The sequence below is a fragment of the Bos grunniens genome, chromosome 6 (assembly GCF_055505025.1).
Source record: "Bos grunniens cultivar Pamir isolate PY7600 chromosome 6, Bosgru_T2T1.0, whole genome shotgun sequence".
NCBI lineage: Eukaryota > Metazoa > Chordata > Mammalia > Artiodactyla > Bovidae > Bos > Bos grunniens.
This window is the reverse complement of record NC_141170.1, coordinates 25831657-25848577: the sequence shown is the minus strand read 5'-3', so window position 1 is coordinate 25848577 and position 16921 is coordinate 25831657. Positions and strand designations below refer to the sequence as shown.

General features: G+C 44.3%; 1 protein-coding gene and 1 pseudogene across 6 annotated transcripts in view; one reads left to right on the top strand and one right to left on the bottom strand.

The window, feature by feature from the left end:
* Positions 1 to 16921, top strand: part of SEPTIN11 (septin 11) — a 138382-nt gene that overhangs the window by 102616 nt on the left and 18845 nt on the right. For all 6 annotated transcript variants that reach the window (XM_086405204.1, XM_086405203.1, XM_086405207.1 and 3 more), the window contains exons 4-7: positions 7413 to 7599; positions 11491 to 11652; positions 14134 to 14230; positions 15617 to 15785. In XM_086405204.1, coding sequence (XP_086261330.1) covers positions 7413 to 7599; positions 11491 to 11652; positions 14134 to 14230; positions 15617 to 15785 — 615 coding nt within the window. The remainder of the gene's footprint in view (positions 1 to 7412; positions 7600 to 11490; positions 11653 to 14133; positions 14231 to 15616; positions 15786 to 16921) is intronic.
* LOC147370429 (small ribosomal subunit protein eS24 pseudogene) lies at positions 8442 to 10645 on the bottom strand (annotated as a pseudogene).

The window sequence follows — 16921 nt, the reverse complement described above, 5'->3', positions numbered from 1 at the left end:
GAACCTCCACTGAATCTGTTCCTATTAACCGAATGCCTTCATCACCACTTGCAAGAAGAACCCCTTTCCCTGTGTGTGGCCTCTGCCTTGGGGGACATGCCCCCTGCCTCCAGGTCTCGTATGGCTGCAGCTGCTTGGCAGAAAGTAGGCCACATCTGAACACGAGCTGCAAGAGGGTCTGGGGAATGTGGTTTCTGGTTTGTTTTTTGTTGTTGTTGATGTTGTCACTTTAACTCTGCCAAGAAAACACAACAAAAACCAGGCATTAAAAAGTAAAAGGAGTTTGGAATGAGCATCTGCCCTGCTCTCCTAGGGCTTCGCAGGTGGTGCTAGTGGTAAAGACACTGCCTGCCAACGCAGGAGGTATGAGAGGCACGGTTTCAGTCCCTGGCTTGGGAAGATCCCCTAGAGGAGGAAATGGCAACCCACTCCAGCATTCTTTCCCGGAGAATCCCATGCACAGAGGAGCCTGGCGGGCTATAATCCATAGGGTCACAAAGAGTCGGACACTACTGAAATGACTTAGCATGCATGCAGGTACTCATGCTCTCCTAGTCACTGAGACAGATTGGGATATTTGACTTAATCCCCAAATTCCTATAGCTCTGAGTGAAAACTTGGAGTCAATAATGATTTTGCCCAAGAAACTAGAGCCCAGGATCTAGTAGACCCGGGTTGTGGTCTGAATTCTGCCAATAACCAGCTATGGGTCCTTGGCAGTTTATCTCACTCTAAGAGAATGACACTAGATACTCTCAGGTCTCAGAGTGGGATCTGCACACAATCTCTTTTCAGGTGGGGTCTAAGGAAGGGCACTGTGAATGGCTGAGCCTGGAGGAGGGGTGTGATAATCATAGGGGGTAATCCTGTATTTTGATGGCTTTGGCAGCCAGGGGTATCCGCTCCTAAAACCCAAAGTGAAGAAAGCGTGTTTGTGAAAGCTCAATGGGAAATATCGTAGCTGATCTCCAGCCGGCTCAGGATCTTAGTACTGATGCTGGAGCTGTGGTGTGAGCACTGTGGCTCCTTTATGCATTGTCCGAGTCTTCCTGTAGGCTGCTCACAGTTGGGTGGCCTGCTGGGTGCAGAATGGCCACATTGAGTCTGAATAATGAGTGTGGTCTCAGTGGAGCCTAGTGAGGAATTCAGATCATTCTCTATCCAGCGAGGGTTTGTTAAGCTAACCAGATAATGTATTTATAACAAACGTCTTTGTCAGTGTAGAAAACAGACATGTTTAACCTGCTTAAGAAATAAAATGTCTTTTTTTTTTTTTTTTCCTTCAAAATTTTGATCCTATAGTTTATATGTAGACAGAAGCTATTAGCAATAAGTCAGTCTTGCTGGGCTTAGTCACTCAGTCGTGTCCAACTCTTTGTGACCCCATGGACTGCATGCAGCCCACCAGGCTCCTCTGTCCATAGGGATTCTCCAGGTAAGAATACTGGAGTGGGTTGCCATGCCCTCCTCCAGGGGATCTTCCCAACCCAGGGATTGAAACCAGGTCTCCTGCATTGTGGGAAGATTCTTTACCAGCTGAGCCACCAGGGAAGCCCAAGAATACTGGAGTAGGTAGCCTATCGCTTCTCCATGGGATCTTCCCAGCTCAGGAATCAAGCAGGGGTCTCCTGAATTGCAGGCAGATTCTTTACCAGCTGAGCCACCAGGGTAGCCCGTAAGTCCATCTTATGTATTCACTAAAACTGGTTGACAAAACTTCACCTAATTATAAAGTAATACTGTGAAGTTTTGTTTTTATAAAACAAACCTTCTCAATTGATAGAGCCAAGCCAGTTCGACTCTTTGAGTTTCTGTAGTCCTTATTTGAGGGAGGTGTTTAAGTTTTAAACCTTCCTGGTTTGCGCCCATGCATTCATCTCAAGACCACTCATCTTCTTCACTAATCTTTGAATCCCTTATGATTATTTTAAATATTTATGTTCATTCTCCAAAAAAAAGTTTGAGAAAGTTAAACTGTCCCAGGCCCAAAGATAATTCTAGAAGGAGGCTTCCAGAGACATTTTTGTGCAGTGACAACTTAATGGGAATAAGACAACCAGCACTTTAAGTTACAGTCTGTTTGCTTAGGGCTCAGACACTTCACTTGTATCATACCAGGTTTTGTTTCTTTGTTTGCTTCATTTTCCTCTGAACTGTGTATGGTATATGTGTGTGTTTTCTAAAGAGGACTTTTAACCATTTTTTAAAAATCTAGAGCTGTGTATTGTCTAGATACATTTTAACTGTCTCTGATATAAAGATGTACCCATAGTAATGACAGAGAAATATTTAATGCACGCTCTAGCTGAGCACTGAGCTCTAGTTTATCTATAGAGCAGTTTATATGCTCTTCAGTAAACATTGGCCTGGAATAACAGGAGCAATTGTTAGACACAGTAAGAAAGATTTTATTTTGCATCTGTCAAAATGGACTATCTGTACATTGTGTTGAGTGGGGATCAGCTAAGCACAGCTCCTGCAGCTGAGCAGTTGCTCTTGATTTATGACTTCAATTCCAAGGAATGATGGAGAGGTTCTTGTCTGAATGCTGTGTGTCATGCTCAGTAGAACAGATGAAGAGAAAACCCTGATGACAAGCAGAAGAGCACAATTGCATTATGGGAGCCGGGAAGCAAGCCAGGGGGCTCCTGGTCCTCTTGTGGTCAGGAGGACCCATCGAAACAAGGCGGGTCTCTGTCTCTGACCTGTGCAGGTTTCTCCCTGGGGTTGCGGAATGCCAGGCGTGTGCACTGCTTGATGGTCAGGCAGCAGCCGGACTTTTTCGGGATGCCTTCTGGAGGGAATGAGAACCATCCTCTCGCGTTTTGCTGCTAAGATTCCTTGAGCTATTCCTGCTCGTCATCGCCCCAGCACTGCCATTACATTTTTTACTTCTCCTTTAAATGGTGACTTCCTACCCTTCTGGTGGGTTTTCACTCGCCAGCCCTGAGCAGCAGGTGGCCAGTACAAGGCTGACCCACACATTTGCAGCTGGAGGCCTCTTTAAGAAAATTTCTGACTCATTTGGGTCAAATAATAGTTTCCAAGGAGACTTAGAAGAGAGGAAGTGTGGTATTAACCTAACCTAGATACCAAATATTTTTTTTTTCTTCTGAAATTTCTTGACAGCTATTGCATAACCTCTTTGAGTGGCATTTAGAACTCTGTGCTCCAGAAGGATTGTTGACACTGTTGACTATAAACCCAAATGCCTTTTGTTTAAAAAAAAAACAAAAAAACACTACTCATTCAGATAGGGTCTGCTTCCATCAAAAAAATTGGAAGTGGGGTATGCATTTTTGTATCAGTATGTAAACATATGCGAAGGGATGTGTTGTTTCTCCAAACCCATGATTATTTTTACTACTTTGAGGATTAGGCAAGCTTTTCTGCCATCGATGCAAGACTTCAAGAATGTCCCAGTTTGTGTATGTAGGCTTTGGACATGTCAGCATTCCTGCATCACTGTCTGCCTTGGACCAGGCTAGCTAGAAGGAGGCAGGAAGAGAGGTCTGGTAAGGTCTCCTGTTTTGTTTAATAGCATGATTAACTCTTCGTGGTCTAAGGACATTCTTGTTCTGCTGTCTCTACTATTCAGTGAAGAAGGAAAGAGGTCTAGAGGAGAAGGGAAATCGCAATCTGCTATAGTAGATTCTTCTACTGGAAGAATGCTTCTACTTCTGCTGCAGAATATATATTCTGCATATTTAGGAGATGGGAGAATGTTAGTAGCGTCTTACAAACTATGATGATAGCACAAAAAGCATGGCTAATTAAAGCCCACTGAGAGACTCCTCAAACTCGCCGAATCTTTATCAGAGTTATAAAGTGGTAATGGAGTGGTCTGTTTGATCTTTAAATTCTGTCTTAGTCACACTTTCTGATAGAGGTAGTAGAAGGATAAGGAAAATTAGCTTTGGCTAATAGATAGCAAGAGAGAGGAAAATATATGGCAGGTATCTTTTATCTGTTCATATACAAAATAGAGAGTCAGTCCCTGAACAATGGCATGGGCTATTTTGCAAGCATGATCAATGGGTACCTTGGGTGGCTAGAAAACTTTGTATAAAATACTTTTTCCTATCACTCTTAGGGTCAACCACTGTCAATTTTTTGTGTGTGTGTTTTTTTTTTTTTTAATGGCTGGATATTTATGGGGGGAAAAAAAAGAGTGGAGGATAAAAAGGGATATCCTCATGCCTTAAAAGGAAATTATGTGTAAACATACAACTTGATTTGGTTTACCTGCCCCCTTTCCTCTGCTTGATATGGCTACAATCCAAAGAAGTTTGAATTGGCAAAACCAGAATATAAATAGGTATCCTCGCTATAAGAATGGAAACTAGCAAAAGGCAAAAATAAGGATGAAATTTCCTTATTTTGTGACTTTGAGTGTAGATCACACGTGGACAGGAGATGGAGAGAGGGCAGGGGTTATTTGAAGGATGTGAAGGGAGAACAGAGCCACTAGGCTGACTTACTATATGCATCAAGAGAGGCTGTTTCATCAACACAATTAAATCTGGAATGCAGGGAATAGTGATTCTGGTCAATAGTTTTCCTGAAATACATTTATTTGTTTATAATGCTCTAGAGGCTAGAACAGATGGGATCTTGTGCTTGGCTATGTGTGGGAGGTAGGCTCTGTGTGATCAGTCTCTGGGTTGAACCTAGGATTCTGATTTGGCCAGTGGTGTGGATGGAGATGCCATCTGCTGAGCTAAGGAATACAGGCTAGTAGGGTTTGGGGACAAGACGAAGTGTGATTTTGGGCACTTAGCTAAAAGACCAAGTGGAAATATCTGGTAAGCAGTTGGATGGAGTTCTGAAACTTAGGTAAGAGATCTGGTTAAGTGAAACACAAGAGGAAATGTGATTTTCCAAGGAAACCGCATACAGGGAAAAGGAGATTGAAAAGATTGGCCCAAACTCCTAAACAGGGGAAGGCGGCAGGAAGCCTGAAACGTAAGCCGAGAACCACAGATGGCTTCGGAGATGCTGAATCCAGGGCAGAAAGCGTTCCTCACTGGAAAAGGAGAGGTGCAAGGCCTCCCATAATCTTGGTGGAACAGAATCAAGACCAAAGGCAGAAAGGAAATTACTAGAAAGAAGAAACATTCTTGGACCACTGTTGGGGGAGGTGCTAGGAAACTGCAAATCAGGAACTGCGGGGATAGGAAGGAGCAACTACCATGAGCTGCTTTCCTCCCTTCCGGGCTCAGAGGGTGCTGGGGGGTCCCTGGTTCCCCGAGCACTTGCCTCAGTGTCAGGGAACCCGAAGTCTGGCCTTGGACTCACAGGGCATGAGTGGGCCTCGTTGAAGTGGCCTGGGCCACTGCCCTACAGGGCATGAGTCAGTGGCAGAAGAGTTACCATGGATCTAGGTCAGTACAAAGTTCCTTTTTCTTTTTTTTCCTCTTTTTTGAAAACTGAGGCTTGCTTTTCTCTTATTTGTGGTTTATTAAATTACTGTGAAATAGTTAAATCTCACACTTTTATGTGCTAGTTTTTTGCATATGCTAGCTCACTTATTTGTCACATTAGCTCTGATATAGGTGATATTTTTGTTCTTGATGTTACCTGTGAAGACATTGAAACACAGAGAGGTTTAGTAACTTGTCCAAAGCAAGTTAGAAAGTTGTGGATTTGGAGTTTGATCTTAGTTGGTCTGACTTGAGTCCATGCTTCTAACCACCATTTTATATAACTATCCTATCATAATAATGATTATTAATATTGTTATATAATACCTGCTTATATTTAAAAAAATTTTAATTTATGTATTTGTTAATTTTTTTGGCTACAATGGGTCTTTGTTGCTGTGTGAGAGTCTCCTCTAGTTGCCGCAAGCAGGGACTCCTCTAGTTGTGGTGTGTGGGCTTCTCATGCAGTAGCGTCTCTCGTTGCAGAGCACGGACTCTAGGGCATGCAGGTTTCAGTAGTTGTGGCGTGGTAGTTGGTCCATGGCATGTGGGATCTTCCTGGACCTGAGATCGAACCAGTGTCCCTTGCATTGTACTGGTTCTTAACCACTGAACCACCAGAGAAGCCCTACCTGCCTATATTTTAAAATTGGAACATGTAGAAGAATCTTATTGCTTGTTCATCCTTTCTATTGGAATTCAATTGGGATTTCTATTATGTTAAGGATTTTATTCAGGCACAGTCTACTTTTTCTTTAAACCTCTAGAGGCTTTGCTCAGGTTGAATCAATGGATTGTAGTAAATCACCAAAGGAAAATAGAAGAAAACTTTTTTCTGTTTTCAGTTTTGGTCATAAATTTTTTTTTTTTCTTTTAGGACATCTGCTGTCATCCTCATTATAAAAGATTTATAGTTCCCTTTCAGGGATTTCAGTTTAATTTATGGGTTTGCAAGTTGAGTGTTGAGAGGTTTTTATTTTTCTTAAAGCTTAAATCATTCCTCAGCAAGGTAGTAAGTCTGGGGAAGGATTAACCCATTTCATTCCTAATCCACCCATCTCATTGGTGCTGACACTAGCTTCTGAGCAGTCCCTGTGGAGACCTGGAAGAATTCGTGGCTTTTCCATAGTGACCTAATGAACTACTTTGTCCCTGGAGAACATGTGGTTTATTGAATATATATCCCGCATATGCTATTAATGATAGTGTTTGTGGTCAGTTCATAGAGTCATGCATAATTATTCAAAACAGATTTGAATTAGGATTTGGTGAGAAGAGAGTTTACCTTCAAATCATAAAATTGAGAGTTGGAAGGAACCTTGATCCTAATAGACCAGGCACTTCCATTTATAGATGAGGTCATGGCAGGCACAGGGCTTTTTGAGAGTACAGAGTAGCTAGCCCTCCTCCCCGAAGGACTGGGCAGAGGAGCAGGGAGAGGCTGCCAGCCGGAGATGGTGCCACATCCTAAAACCACAGAGGAGTTTCACTCTGGGCACCAATGCCAGTCAGTTGGGAGAGCCTGTCAAAGTCACTTTACTGGGACAGATTTTGAGGCTCAGTTTTGGCCCAGCAGGGACGAATACCACAGTCTCTTAGCAATACCTTCATGGGTGCCATGGGGGCAGGGACAGTGTATCCTACATATTTCTAATTGTTGTTTTAAAAGGATGAATGTTAGCCAGGAGATTAAGAGGAAGAAGACCATTCCAGGTGGGGATCTAGCATGAGCAAAGGCCTGGAGGCAGGCGGGAGCTTGCCATGCGGGGCAGAAAGCATGAACTAGGAAGGAGAAGGATAGGGGAGCCTGGGGTGATGTTTAGGGGTCATATGGCCAAAGGTCTGGGCTGCCAAGGTAAGGAGCTTGGACTCTAGCTCTTAGAGAACAGGGAACCACTAAGGACTTTCCTGGAGGACTGTACAAAGAGTTTGAGACTAGCGACATGCTGATTTAAAAATGTGTTTTAATAACCGTCTTCTGCCTTCTAGCTACAAACCGATCGTGGAATATATCGATGCCCAGTTTGAGGCCTACTTGCAAGAGGAACTGAAGATCAAACGTTCTCTCTTCAACTACCATGACACCAGGATCCACGCATGTCTCTACTTCATTGCCCCCACTGGCCATTCACTCAAGTCCCTGGACCTGGTCACCATGAAGAAGCTGGACAGTAAGGTACTCACTGCTGCTCTAGGTGCCGTCCACTCTCCCCTAAGATCACCTTTGTCCAGAGGCCCCAGGGGACCTCTGCTTTTGGTGTAATTTGGTGTTTTATTTTAAAGACTATTTTTTACAGTTTTGTGTGTGCTTAGTCGTTCAGTCATGTCCAACTCTTTGCAACCCCATGGACTATGGCACACCAGGCTTCTCTGTCCATGAGGATTCTCCAGACAGGAGTCCTGGAGTAGGTTGCCATGCCCTCTTCCAAGGGATCTTTCCAACTCAAGGATCAAACCAGGTCTCCCGCATTGTAAGCAGATTCTTTACCATCTGAGCCACCAGGGAAGCTGTTTTAGGTTCACAGCAAAATTAAGAGCAAAGTGCAGATATTTTCAATAGATTGCCTATTTTCCACATGCATAGCCACCCGTTACCAATATCCCCCCAAAATGGTGCATTTGTTATTAATACAATCAAAAAACCTCCATTGACACGTCCCTGTCACCCCAAGTCGATAGTTTACACCGGGGTTCACTCTTGATATTGTACATTCTGTGGGCTTGGACACATTTATAATGACATGTAATTATCACTAGAGTATCAAATAGAGTAGTTTCACTACCCTAGAAGTCTCCACCTGTTCATCCCCACCTCTGCTTCCTAACCCTGTATTTATTTTCACTGGCTTACAGAACCATAAGGTTTAACAATATGAAAAAAAATGTTTCAAAACCTCTAGATATTGGACAGAGGACAAAGCAAAATGATGTAGCTTATTACAAAGTATCTTTAGTTTTTTTTTTTTTTTTTTTCAGGTAAGAGGTCTTCATTTATTTTCTCTTTCATGAAAAATCTGTACAATCACCACAGATAGAGTCATTGCAGAATCTTTACTCCTTCTGTCGTCCAAGCTCCAGCTCACTTTTTGCCAGCACCAGCACTGGCCTTTGCAGCCCCCCTGGCTTTGTTCACTCTCTTCTTGTGTTCCTTGCACTATTTTCTTGAGGTCTTGTTCTTCTCATACAGGCCGTGTCTTGCAAGCCTGTGTTTGGACTCATTCTTCTTCACATAATCCAAGGAATGGCAGTAAATCATGCCAAAGCCAGTTGTCTCACCACCACCAAAATGTGTTCTGAATCCAAATACAAAGATGACATTTGGTCTTGGACATTTTGGCCAGTTTTTCCTGAATTTCTGTCTTAGGGACTATTGCCTTTCTGGGGTGAAGGACATTGTTTCTGCTGAAGTAGTTGGTTGGTTGTGAACTTACTGGTCCGGATAGTCGCTGCGTCATTCGTGATGGCGGCTGATCTTCAAGCAGCCAGGGAGGAAAAGAGAGCTTCAGTTCTTAAATTAGCACTAATGTGTGCTCTGTTGAGGGTAGGGGAATCAGATAGTGGAGACACCTAAAGGGTCGTAGGAAGGGTTAAATTTAGGGAGATTGAACAGTAATTCACGATTTATTTTTTTAAAAAAACTTGCTTTAAACCTCTCTTTGAAGGGTTTGTATAGGTTTGGCTTTAACTTAAAGTTTAAAAATTTTTTAAAAAGTGTTAATTCTTTATCTATGTGATAAGGTTGGTCTAATTTCTTAGATTTTAAAACAGATCTGTACCATGTGTTCAAAGGAAGTAGTGTCTCAGAATGCGTTTGACCCCTGATCTTTGCACATGTGTAACCTCTCTCCTTCACAACATTTGAGAGAGGGGCTGCTAAGTTTGACCGCATTTGATGATGTACTTGACGACTAATTTGATTTTCCATTTTGAAATAAGTAGGAAGACAATACATTGTGAAATAAAGCAGCAGCAAACGGCAACAAGAACAAACACAGAATTCTGCTCTAGTGTTTCCTCTTAGATTCTAACCTGCTTTTGAGATCAGTAACAAGTCCTAGTATCTTTACGGGGCTTTGTTGGGTGTTATTTTCTGTCCAACAACTCTGTTTAAAGGATGCTTTCTCCCTGGAGGGACATAATAGAGACCGCTGAGAAGATCTGCCTGTCCCCAAGGTCTCTGCCTGAACCAGCCCACAGGAGGCCCGCATGCTGATACCATGCCAGGCTCCCCAGGCCCCAGCCTGCACAGGCGCACTGCTTTACACAAACATATTCTACCAGCCAGAAAGGACTCCTGCAGCTAGAGTATTCTTGGGAGAATAAATAGAAACCTTCCCTCACCTCATTTGATTCAGCTGCAGTGAGCCATTGAGGGTGAGGAGTCATGGGCAGGGGGACCCTGCTCCCTGCACTCTTGGGTCCTTGAAAGCAGGGCTGGGAGGCAGGCAGAGGGAGGTGGCTTCCTCACTGAGGCAGAGCTTGTAGACCACGTCAGGGTGATATCCAACAATAGGATTATGCTTCGTAGAGTTGATTTCAAAGGGGAAAGAAAAGGCAAATGCAGTTAATAAAAACAAAGCCATCACTATAAAGCAAGTTGAACCGCTTTCAAAGGATTAATATTATTGTAGAGTAATGCTGGAGAGAATTTGAAAATGATGTTGTCAAAGGTTTGTTGGTACTAGTGAAGTGAAGAATTAAGGCAAACATATAATTTCAGAAAAGATTTCCAGGCACCTTCTTCTGAAGAAGAAGAGATTTTAAATCTAAATTTGCTTGGTTCTTCTGTCTACTCTCATCAAATTGGCCAGGAAAGTATGACCCTCTGCCATTTTGTGCATGTTGGTGTTAACCGAATACCAAATGTGCACAAAAGTTAGCCAATATGAAAAACAGGGAGGAGTTTGTTGCCCAGGTCCTGATTCAGACATTCACCAGCCCTCAGTGATGTCTGCCTCAGCCTCCAACTTGCTGGAGGGAGCCCACGCGTGATAAGGTTAGGAGTGGGTAAAGGAATAGGGAAGAAGAGGTTTTTTCCATCAGTGGACCATCTCATTCTGGTTTATCAGGGATTTTTGATTTGGCTCTTGGGATAAAAGGAGAAGCAAAGGAATGCGGACATGACCCAGAAAACCTCCCAGAAGTCTCTCTTTTCTCTGGCTGGGACCACTTTCTGTTCCCTTTTCAACTGACCTGGCTTCGGTATCAGATGTCAATAGCATCTTAGTGAAACCTTTGTACCAAACAGGGAGTGGAAGGAAGTTATTCTTTAAAAGTGAATTTCAAAAAATGTGCCTTATGGACAGTGTCAGGGCAAGCTAGAAGAGTGGCCCACCCTGGGCTTTAGGGCTTGAGCTGGAGGGTCCTCAGGCCTTGTCCCGGGCTTTCTGCCTTGGCTGTCAAATCCTGAGCTCTCTGTATCTGATGCTCTGAAAGCGAGTTTTGTCTTTGGCACTAGGTCTCATTCTGGCACAAAGTAATCTGATAGAAGCTGGTTCTCAAGAGAATTAGTTGATGTGATTTTGAAAAATTTAAAAGTAGGTGAAACCATTTTTGTTTTGGTTAATGCTTAGGTTCCCTATTCCTAGCAATTTTCAGGTCATCAGAAGAAAGAAAGGATGCTCTCCTCATAGAGCTGAATGTTCCACTATTCTAACTACCAAAAACCTTGGTATTAGACTGTTAGAAACATGCAAAAATCAAGCTCCTAAAGTAGCTGGGAGGAGTCACAGAGGAGTGGCTGGTTACTCAAAGAATAGGCTTCCTTGTTATAGAGTAACACTTCCTTTTACACGGTAAGGAAGAATGAGGTGGCACAGAAGAGGAAATTACAAGGATGCTTTCTTTCAGTGCCAGATGGGAGGAAGTAAAGTGTTCAGAGATGGAATTAAAAGGTTATCGAATATCTTCTGAATTTTGCATCTAGGTCGAAAGTGCAATTTTCAATATCATCTCTATATTTTCTAAGTGAAGTTGTACAATTTCCATTTCTGTGTTTTCTATATTTTATTCATTTGTCTGTTTTTCATGTTGGAATTAAATAAAAATGGTTGTGTTTGGTTTACAGGTGAACATCATTCCAATAATTGCAAAAGCGGACACCATTGCCAAGAACGAATTGCACAAATTCAAGAGTAAGATCATGAGTGAACTAGTCAGCAACGGGGTCCAGATCTATCAGTTCCCTACAGATGAAGAAACGGTGGCAGAGATTAACGCAACGATGAGTGTAAGTCCTCATGTAAGGACCATCCCGTGATGATGGCGCAGTAGTTTTTAGTATTCACAGAATTGTGTGACCATCACCACAATCAATTTTAGAACATTTCCATCACCCCAGAGAGAAACTGTGTACCTTCTAGATGTCAGCCTTCTAACCATCCCAGCCATTGGTGGGTGCTTCTCAGGTGGCGCTAGTGGTAAAGAACCTGTCTGCCGGTGCGGGAGACATAAGAGACTCGGGTTTGATCCCTGGGTTGGGAAGATCCCCTAGAGGAGGGCATGGCAACCCACTCCAGTATTCTTGCCTGGAAAAATCCCATGGACAGAGGAGCCTGGTGGGCTACAGTCCATAGTGTTGCAAAGAGTTGGACACGACTGAAGGGACTTAGCACATCTGCATATACAGACATTGACAACTACCAGTCTGTACATTCCTGTCTCTGTAGATTTGCCTCTTCTGGACATTTTATGTAAAGAAAGTCATACTGAAGCTTAGCTAGAAAATTAAATGATTTGGTGAGAGCCATCTCGTGAATAGTAACACTGAGATTTCAACGTAACCGAAATTTCAACCCGATTTGTGCTGTTTGCCGTCGTAATTAGGAGATGAGAGTAATTCCTCAGAACTGCTTCTTCCTCCTTCTGTTCAGCATATGGACTTCTCTGGATAGGGCTATTATCAATCCCTCTAGTCATCCCCACCATAATCAGGACTTTGGAAGGGAATAGAATGTTTTCCTTCTCTGGAAAGCATTGCCTTTAACACTGAAGGATCTCATTGCTGCAGAGGCAGCCCAGCTCTGCTTCACCCGGGTCTGCTCACCCTGAGTTGTGTGAGCCCCTCTGGCTGTCGTGCTGCTGTGGCCAGGATAGTAAAGGGTCTGGAGTCCCTGGACGAAACCCAAGAGAGATGCTTCCTGGGAAACGGCCACGAGAGCATGTGAAAGAAGGTTATCCTAGGGGCCAGTGGCGGCTTCTGTCCCTCAGCGCCGATGGAGCAGGTGGTTTCCTAGGTCGCGACATCATAGTGTGGGCTGCAAGGGTCCTGCTGCCCCAACTCTAGGGAACACTCTGCAGTTCCAGATGCTGGGGAAGAAGATGTGCTTTCTTCCCTTCGTTCACAGTGAGAAATCAACTGGAAAATATAAGTACCATGAGCACCAGACAGAATAGCACTTGGGCAGCCTGGGCCAAGGGTTCTGCCAGGCTCTCTGTGGGAGAGGATCCGGCTTTAAAAGCATCATCTTTCTCAGTTTATCTGTAGCAGAAGGACCCTGCATCGGGGAGCAGTAAATCGGTAAATAATTACTGATTTATTATTTATCAGCAATAAATCCAAGATCAGCCATTTCAAATGTTATTCTTACCTGCCAATAGGAAAAATATGGAATCACTGTTTTCGCCCCAGAATGTAGCCATAGTTACCAAATAAACCAACGTGGCACAGAGCGTGGTACAGACTGGTATCTTATATAGCAGCTCTGCTCAAGGTGAGTCTGGGGGCAAAGCCTGAGCCAGTAATTTTCTCAATTGAATTTTGTGCAGTGATCACCTGTCAAAAGCAACGCTGATCAATAGAAATAAAATATGAGCCACACAAGGAATTTAAAATTTTCCAGTAGCCACATTTTTAAAAAGTAAGAAGATAAATTTAAGAACTTATTTAACCTAATATGTCAAAAATTTCATTTCTGTGTGTGTGTGTGTATTTCTTTCTTTTTTTTTGTCTTTTTTTGCCTGCACTGCAAGTCTTGCAGGATCTTAGTTTCCTGACCTGGGATTGAACCCAGGCCATGGCAATGAAAGCTCAGAGTCCTAACCACTGGACCACCAGGGAGTTCCCGAATGTACATTTCACAGTTACATACATCCCAACTTGGACACCTGCCTAACTTACTCCTCTCATACTTCAAAGTTTTTCAGTATGAAAAAAGTACCAAAAAGAGTAATTTTCCTTCATGTCTACATCCACATTGACATAACTGCTTCTTCCTCTTCTTTTTTTTTTTTAGAAGATTTGAATTTGATGCCAAGTGAAGTGCAGTCCTACAAAAACCATAAAGTTGTAGTTAAGGGAAAACTGTTTCACACTGCTTCCTTTTAAGTGTAATTGAATTAGAAGTAAATAAAATTAAAAATTTATTCTTAATCAGCCTCACATCAAGTGCTTTTAATCACATAGATAAGCATAGATCAGTGGCTACTGTCAGACACTGGAGTTCCCTCACTTACCATACATATAATTGCAAAGACTCCCGTCTGCCCCGGAGTCTAGCCCACGTCAGAGCTTCAGGAGCTGGTTGCAGGAGGGTCGGATCCATGACACCTACCCACACTGGGCTGTTGAGCCCCCTCCCTCGTCTGCCCTCACTCCGCCTTTCCTCTTGCCCCAAGGAGACGCCTGCGGGAGGAGGGGGCGTGTGGAAGCATGGGGGGCCCATCTTTGCTGCTTGGGGAGGGTAACCACTCTGTCTTCTGTTGCTGGCAGGTCCACCTCCCTTTTGCGGTGGTCGGCAGCACCGAAGAGGTGAAGATCGGCAACAAGATGGCGAAGGCCAGGCAGTACCCCTGGGGTGTGGTGCAGGGTATGTACGTGGGCATCACAGCAAAGGCGCTCCTCAGCTGTCACCCCCAGAGTGACCATGCGGGAACTCGACATGGGTGGATGGAAGGGGGCCGCTGGCAGTCGTGGAGGAAGGAAAGAAATGGGGAGGCCAGTACACAACAGAGAGAAGTGTCTGCAGAGGCTTTGTGCCCACGAGGCAGCCCGTCAGGAATGCTGGGTGGTGTGGGGAATTTACTATAAATTCCTGAGCGAAGAGAGTTCTTCCCTGGGAGTTTGAACCAGTTTCATCAGCCAAGTATCAGAAAGCTGCAAACAGTTTCTTGCAAACATGATACTTGTTTCTCCATTATCTCCTGAAAAATTGTCTTCTAATGAAATGTTTTCTCAGTCAGTATCTGAGAATTATGAGAATAAGTGACCTGTAATTGGCACTTGGGGACATGACCACAGTCTCTAACCTGAAGATATTTTTTCCTGTGTCACTTTGTTGGGCGAGGTCTCTGATTCTGTTGCCTGCCCTTGTGTGTTGTGAAGGAGGTTATCCAATGCTATGGATTAAGTAGGGTGGCTGCAGAAAGAAAGTTCCTTCATCAGTTTAAGATATATCAGTCCTCTTGTTCTGAATAAAGGCAGCAAATCTATGAGAACTCAGAAACCACAGTACCTTTGAGATGTTTAGGAAAATTCTAGTGTTTATGAATCTTCCTAAATTCTTTGCAATAAGAAGACATTCTTCATGTTGTTGATGGAAAGGAGAAGGGGGTGGCAGAGGATGAGATGGTTAGATGGCATCACTGACTCAATTGACATGAATCTGAGCAAAATCCAGGAGATGGTGAAGGACAGGAGAGCCTGGTGTACTGTAGTCCATGGGGTTGCAAAGAGTCGGACACGACTTAGTGACTGAACAACAACAGCAACAAGTTGTTGGTAAAATTAAAGGAGGTGGTACATAAAAGCTGCCTTGTACAGGTCCTGACAGCATGGAGGGGTAGAAATTGCCAGATGTGACAAGGTCTGGATGTAGACTCTGCTCCATCTGTCTGGGAGGTCAGCCTGCTTATCAGAACCATGCTCTGCATCTGGGGGGCAGGAGTCACGTAGCCTGCTTGGCAGAATTGTTACAGAGTCGAGACAGTATTTGCAGAGCTCCTCCTAGGGTGCCTTGCACTCAGCAGTCAGTATGCACTCAGCGGTCACCCTCATCATCAGTCACAGTCATCACCGATGTCAGAAATCCTGTCTATGTTAAGGGTGGAAGGAGGATCCAGTAGAGGATCCTCGGGTGACCTTGAGACCTCAGAGGTTTCAGTAGCCATGGTAACAACATCTCAGAAGCATCACTTCAGATCTTAATGACATGGCTGCTGAGAACCCTCCCTGCCTTCTTCCCCATCTCTCACAGTGGAGAATGAAAACCACTGTGACTTTGTGAAACTCCGAGAGATGCTGATCCGTGTGAACATGGAAGATTTACGAGAACAGACTCACACCCGCCATTATGAACTGTATCGGCGCTGTAAGCTCGAGGAGATGGGCTTCAAGGACACTGACCCTGACAGCAAGCCCTTCAGGTATGCGGGCACCTAGCAATCAGCTCCCCCAGGCAGCAGTCTCTGGGATGTGCTGGTGCATCACAGAAACACTCACTGGATTGAGATATCCAAGCGGGAGGGGGTCAGGCGAGGGCAGATTAACAGCACGTATTGCCCGGCATTGCAGTACCACTTTGTCTGTATCACCTCGAGTAACTGATGTTCCTGATGTCATTCCTGCATCCTCATTTTACAGTCGAGGAAGCGAAGGCACCACAACCTGCCCAAGTTGGAAGTGATGGGCATGAGTTTTGAACCCTGTTACACTCACAGAAGCATAGGACCTGGTTCAGGCATTTACAAAGGTGTTGCTGCTCATTACAGTTGGCCCTGTTCATTTTTGCCAGACAGATTTAAGGTTGAACCTTGCCAGCAGTCCTATTTTGGCAGTGCTCTTACTAGATTTCAGTGAATCCATACAGTTCTAAGAACACGAGTGAGTAGGAAAGGGAATAACTTACAGAATGTCTGTTATGTATTTCCCCACACCGTTGATGGATGGAGATGAAGAGGAAAAATGTGAAGGGGAGAGTGTGGAGATCAATGCAGAGTTTTGTTGTTGTTGTTCAGTCACTAAGTCATGTCTGCTTCTTTGCAACCCCATGCACTTCTGCATCCCAGGTTTTGTGAGCCAGAGAGTTAGTGGCCCAGCAAAGGCCAGGCCCGGTGAGAACCCAGTGGTGGGGAAGGGTCAGCCAGGCAGAGGAAGGTGGGCTGCTGGGCTAGATTCGCCACCTCCTGGTACAGGAGAGAATCACTTTTCCATACTAAACTCATACAGTTTCTTTTCTTTTTAAATACGTATTTACTTACTTATGGCTGTGCTGGGTCTTTGTTCCTGCACACCGGCTTTCTCTAGTTGTGTTGCGCGAGGTCCGCCCTCGAGTTGCAGTTCACGGGCTTCTCCTTTCGGTGGCTTCTCCTGTTTTGGAGCATGGGCCCTAGGCGCACGGGCTTCAGCACTTGGGGCGCTCCGGTTCAGTAGTTGCCTGAACAGGTTCAGGACCTGTTGGCCTGAGACATGTGGGATTGTCCCAGACCAGGGATGGAACCTGTGTCCCCTGCACTGGCAGGTGGACTCTCAGCCATTGGACCACCAGGGAAGCCCCTCTTGT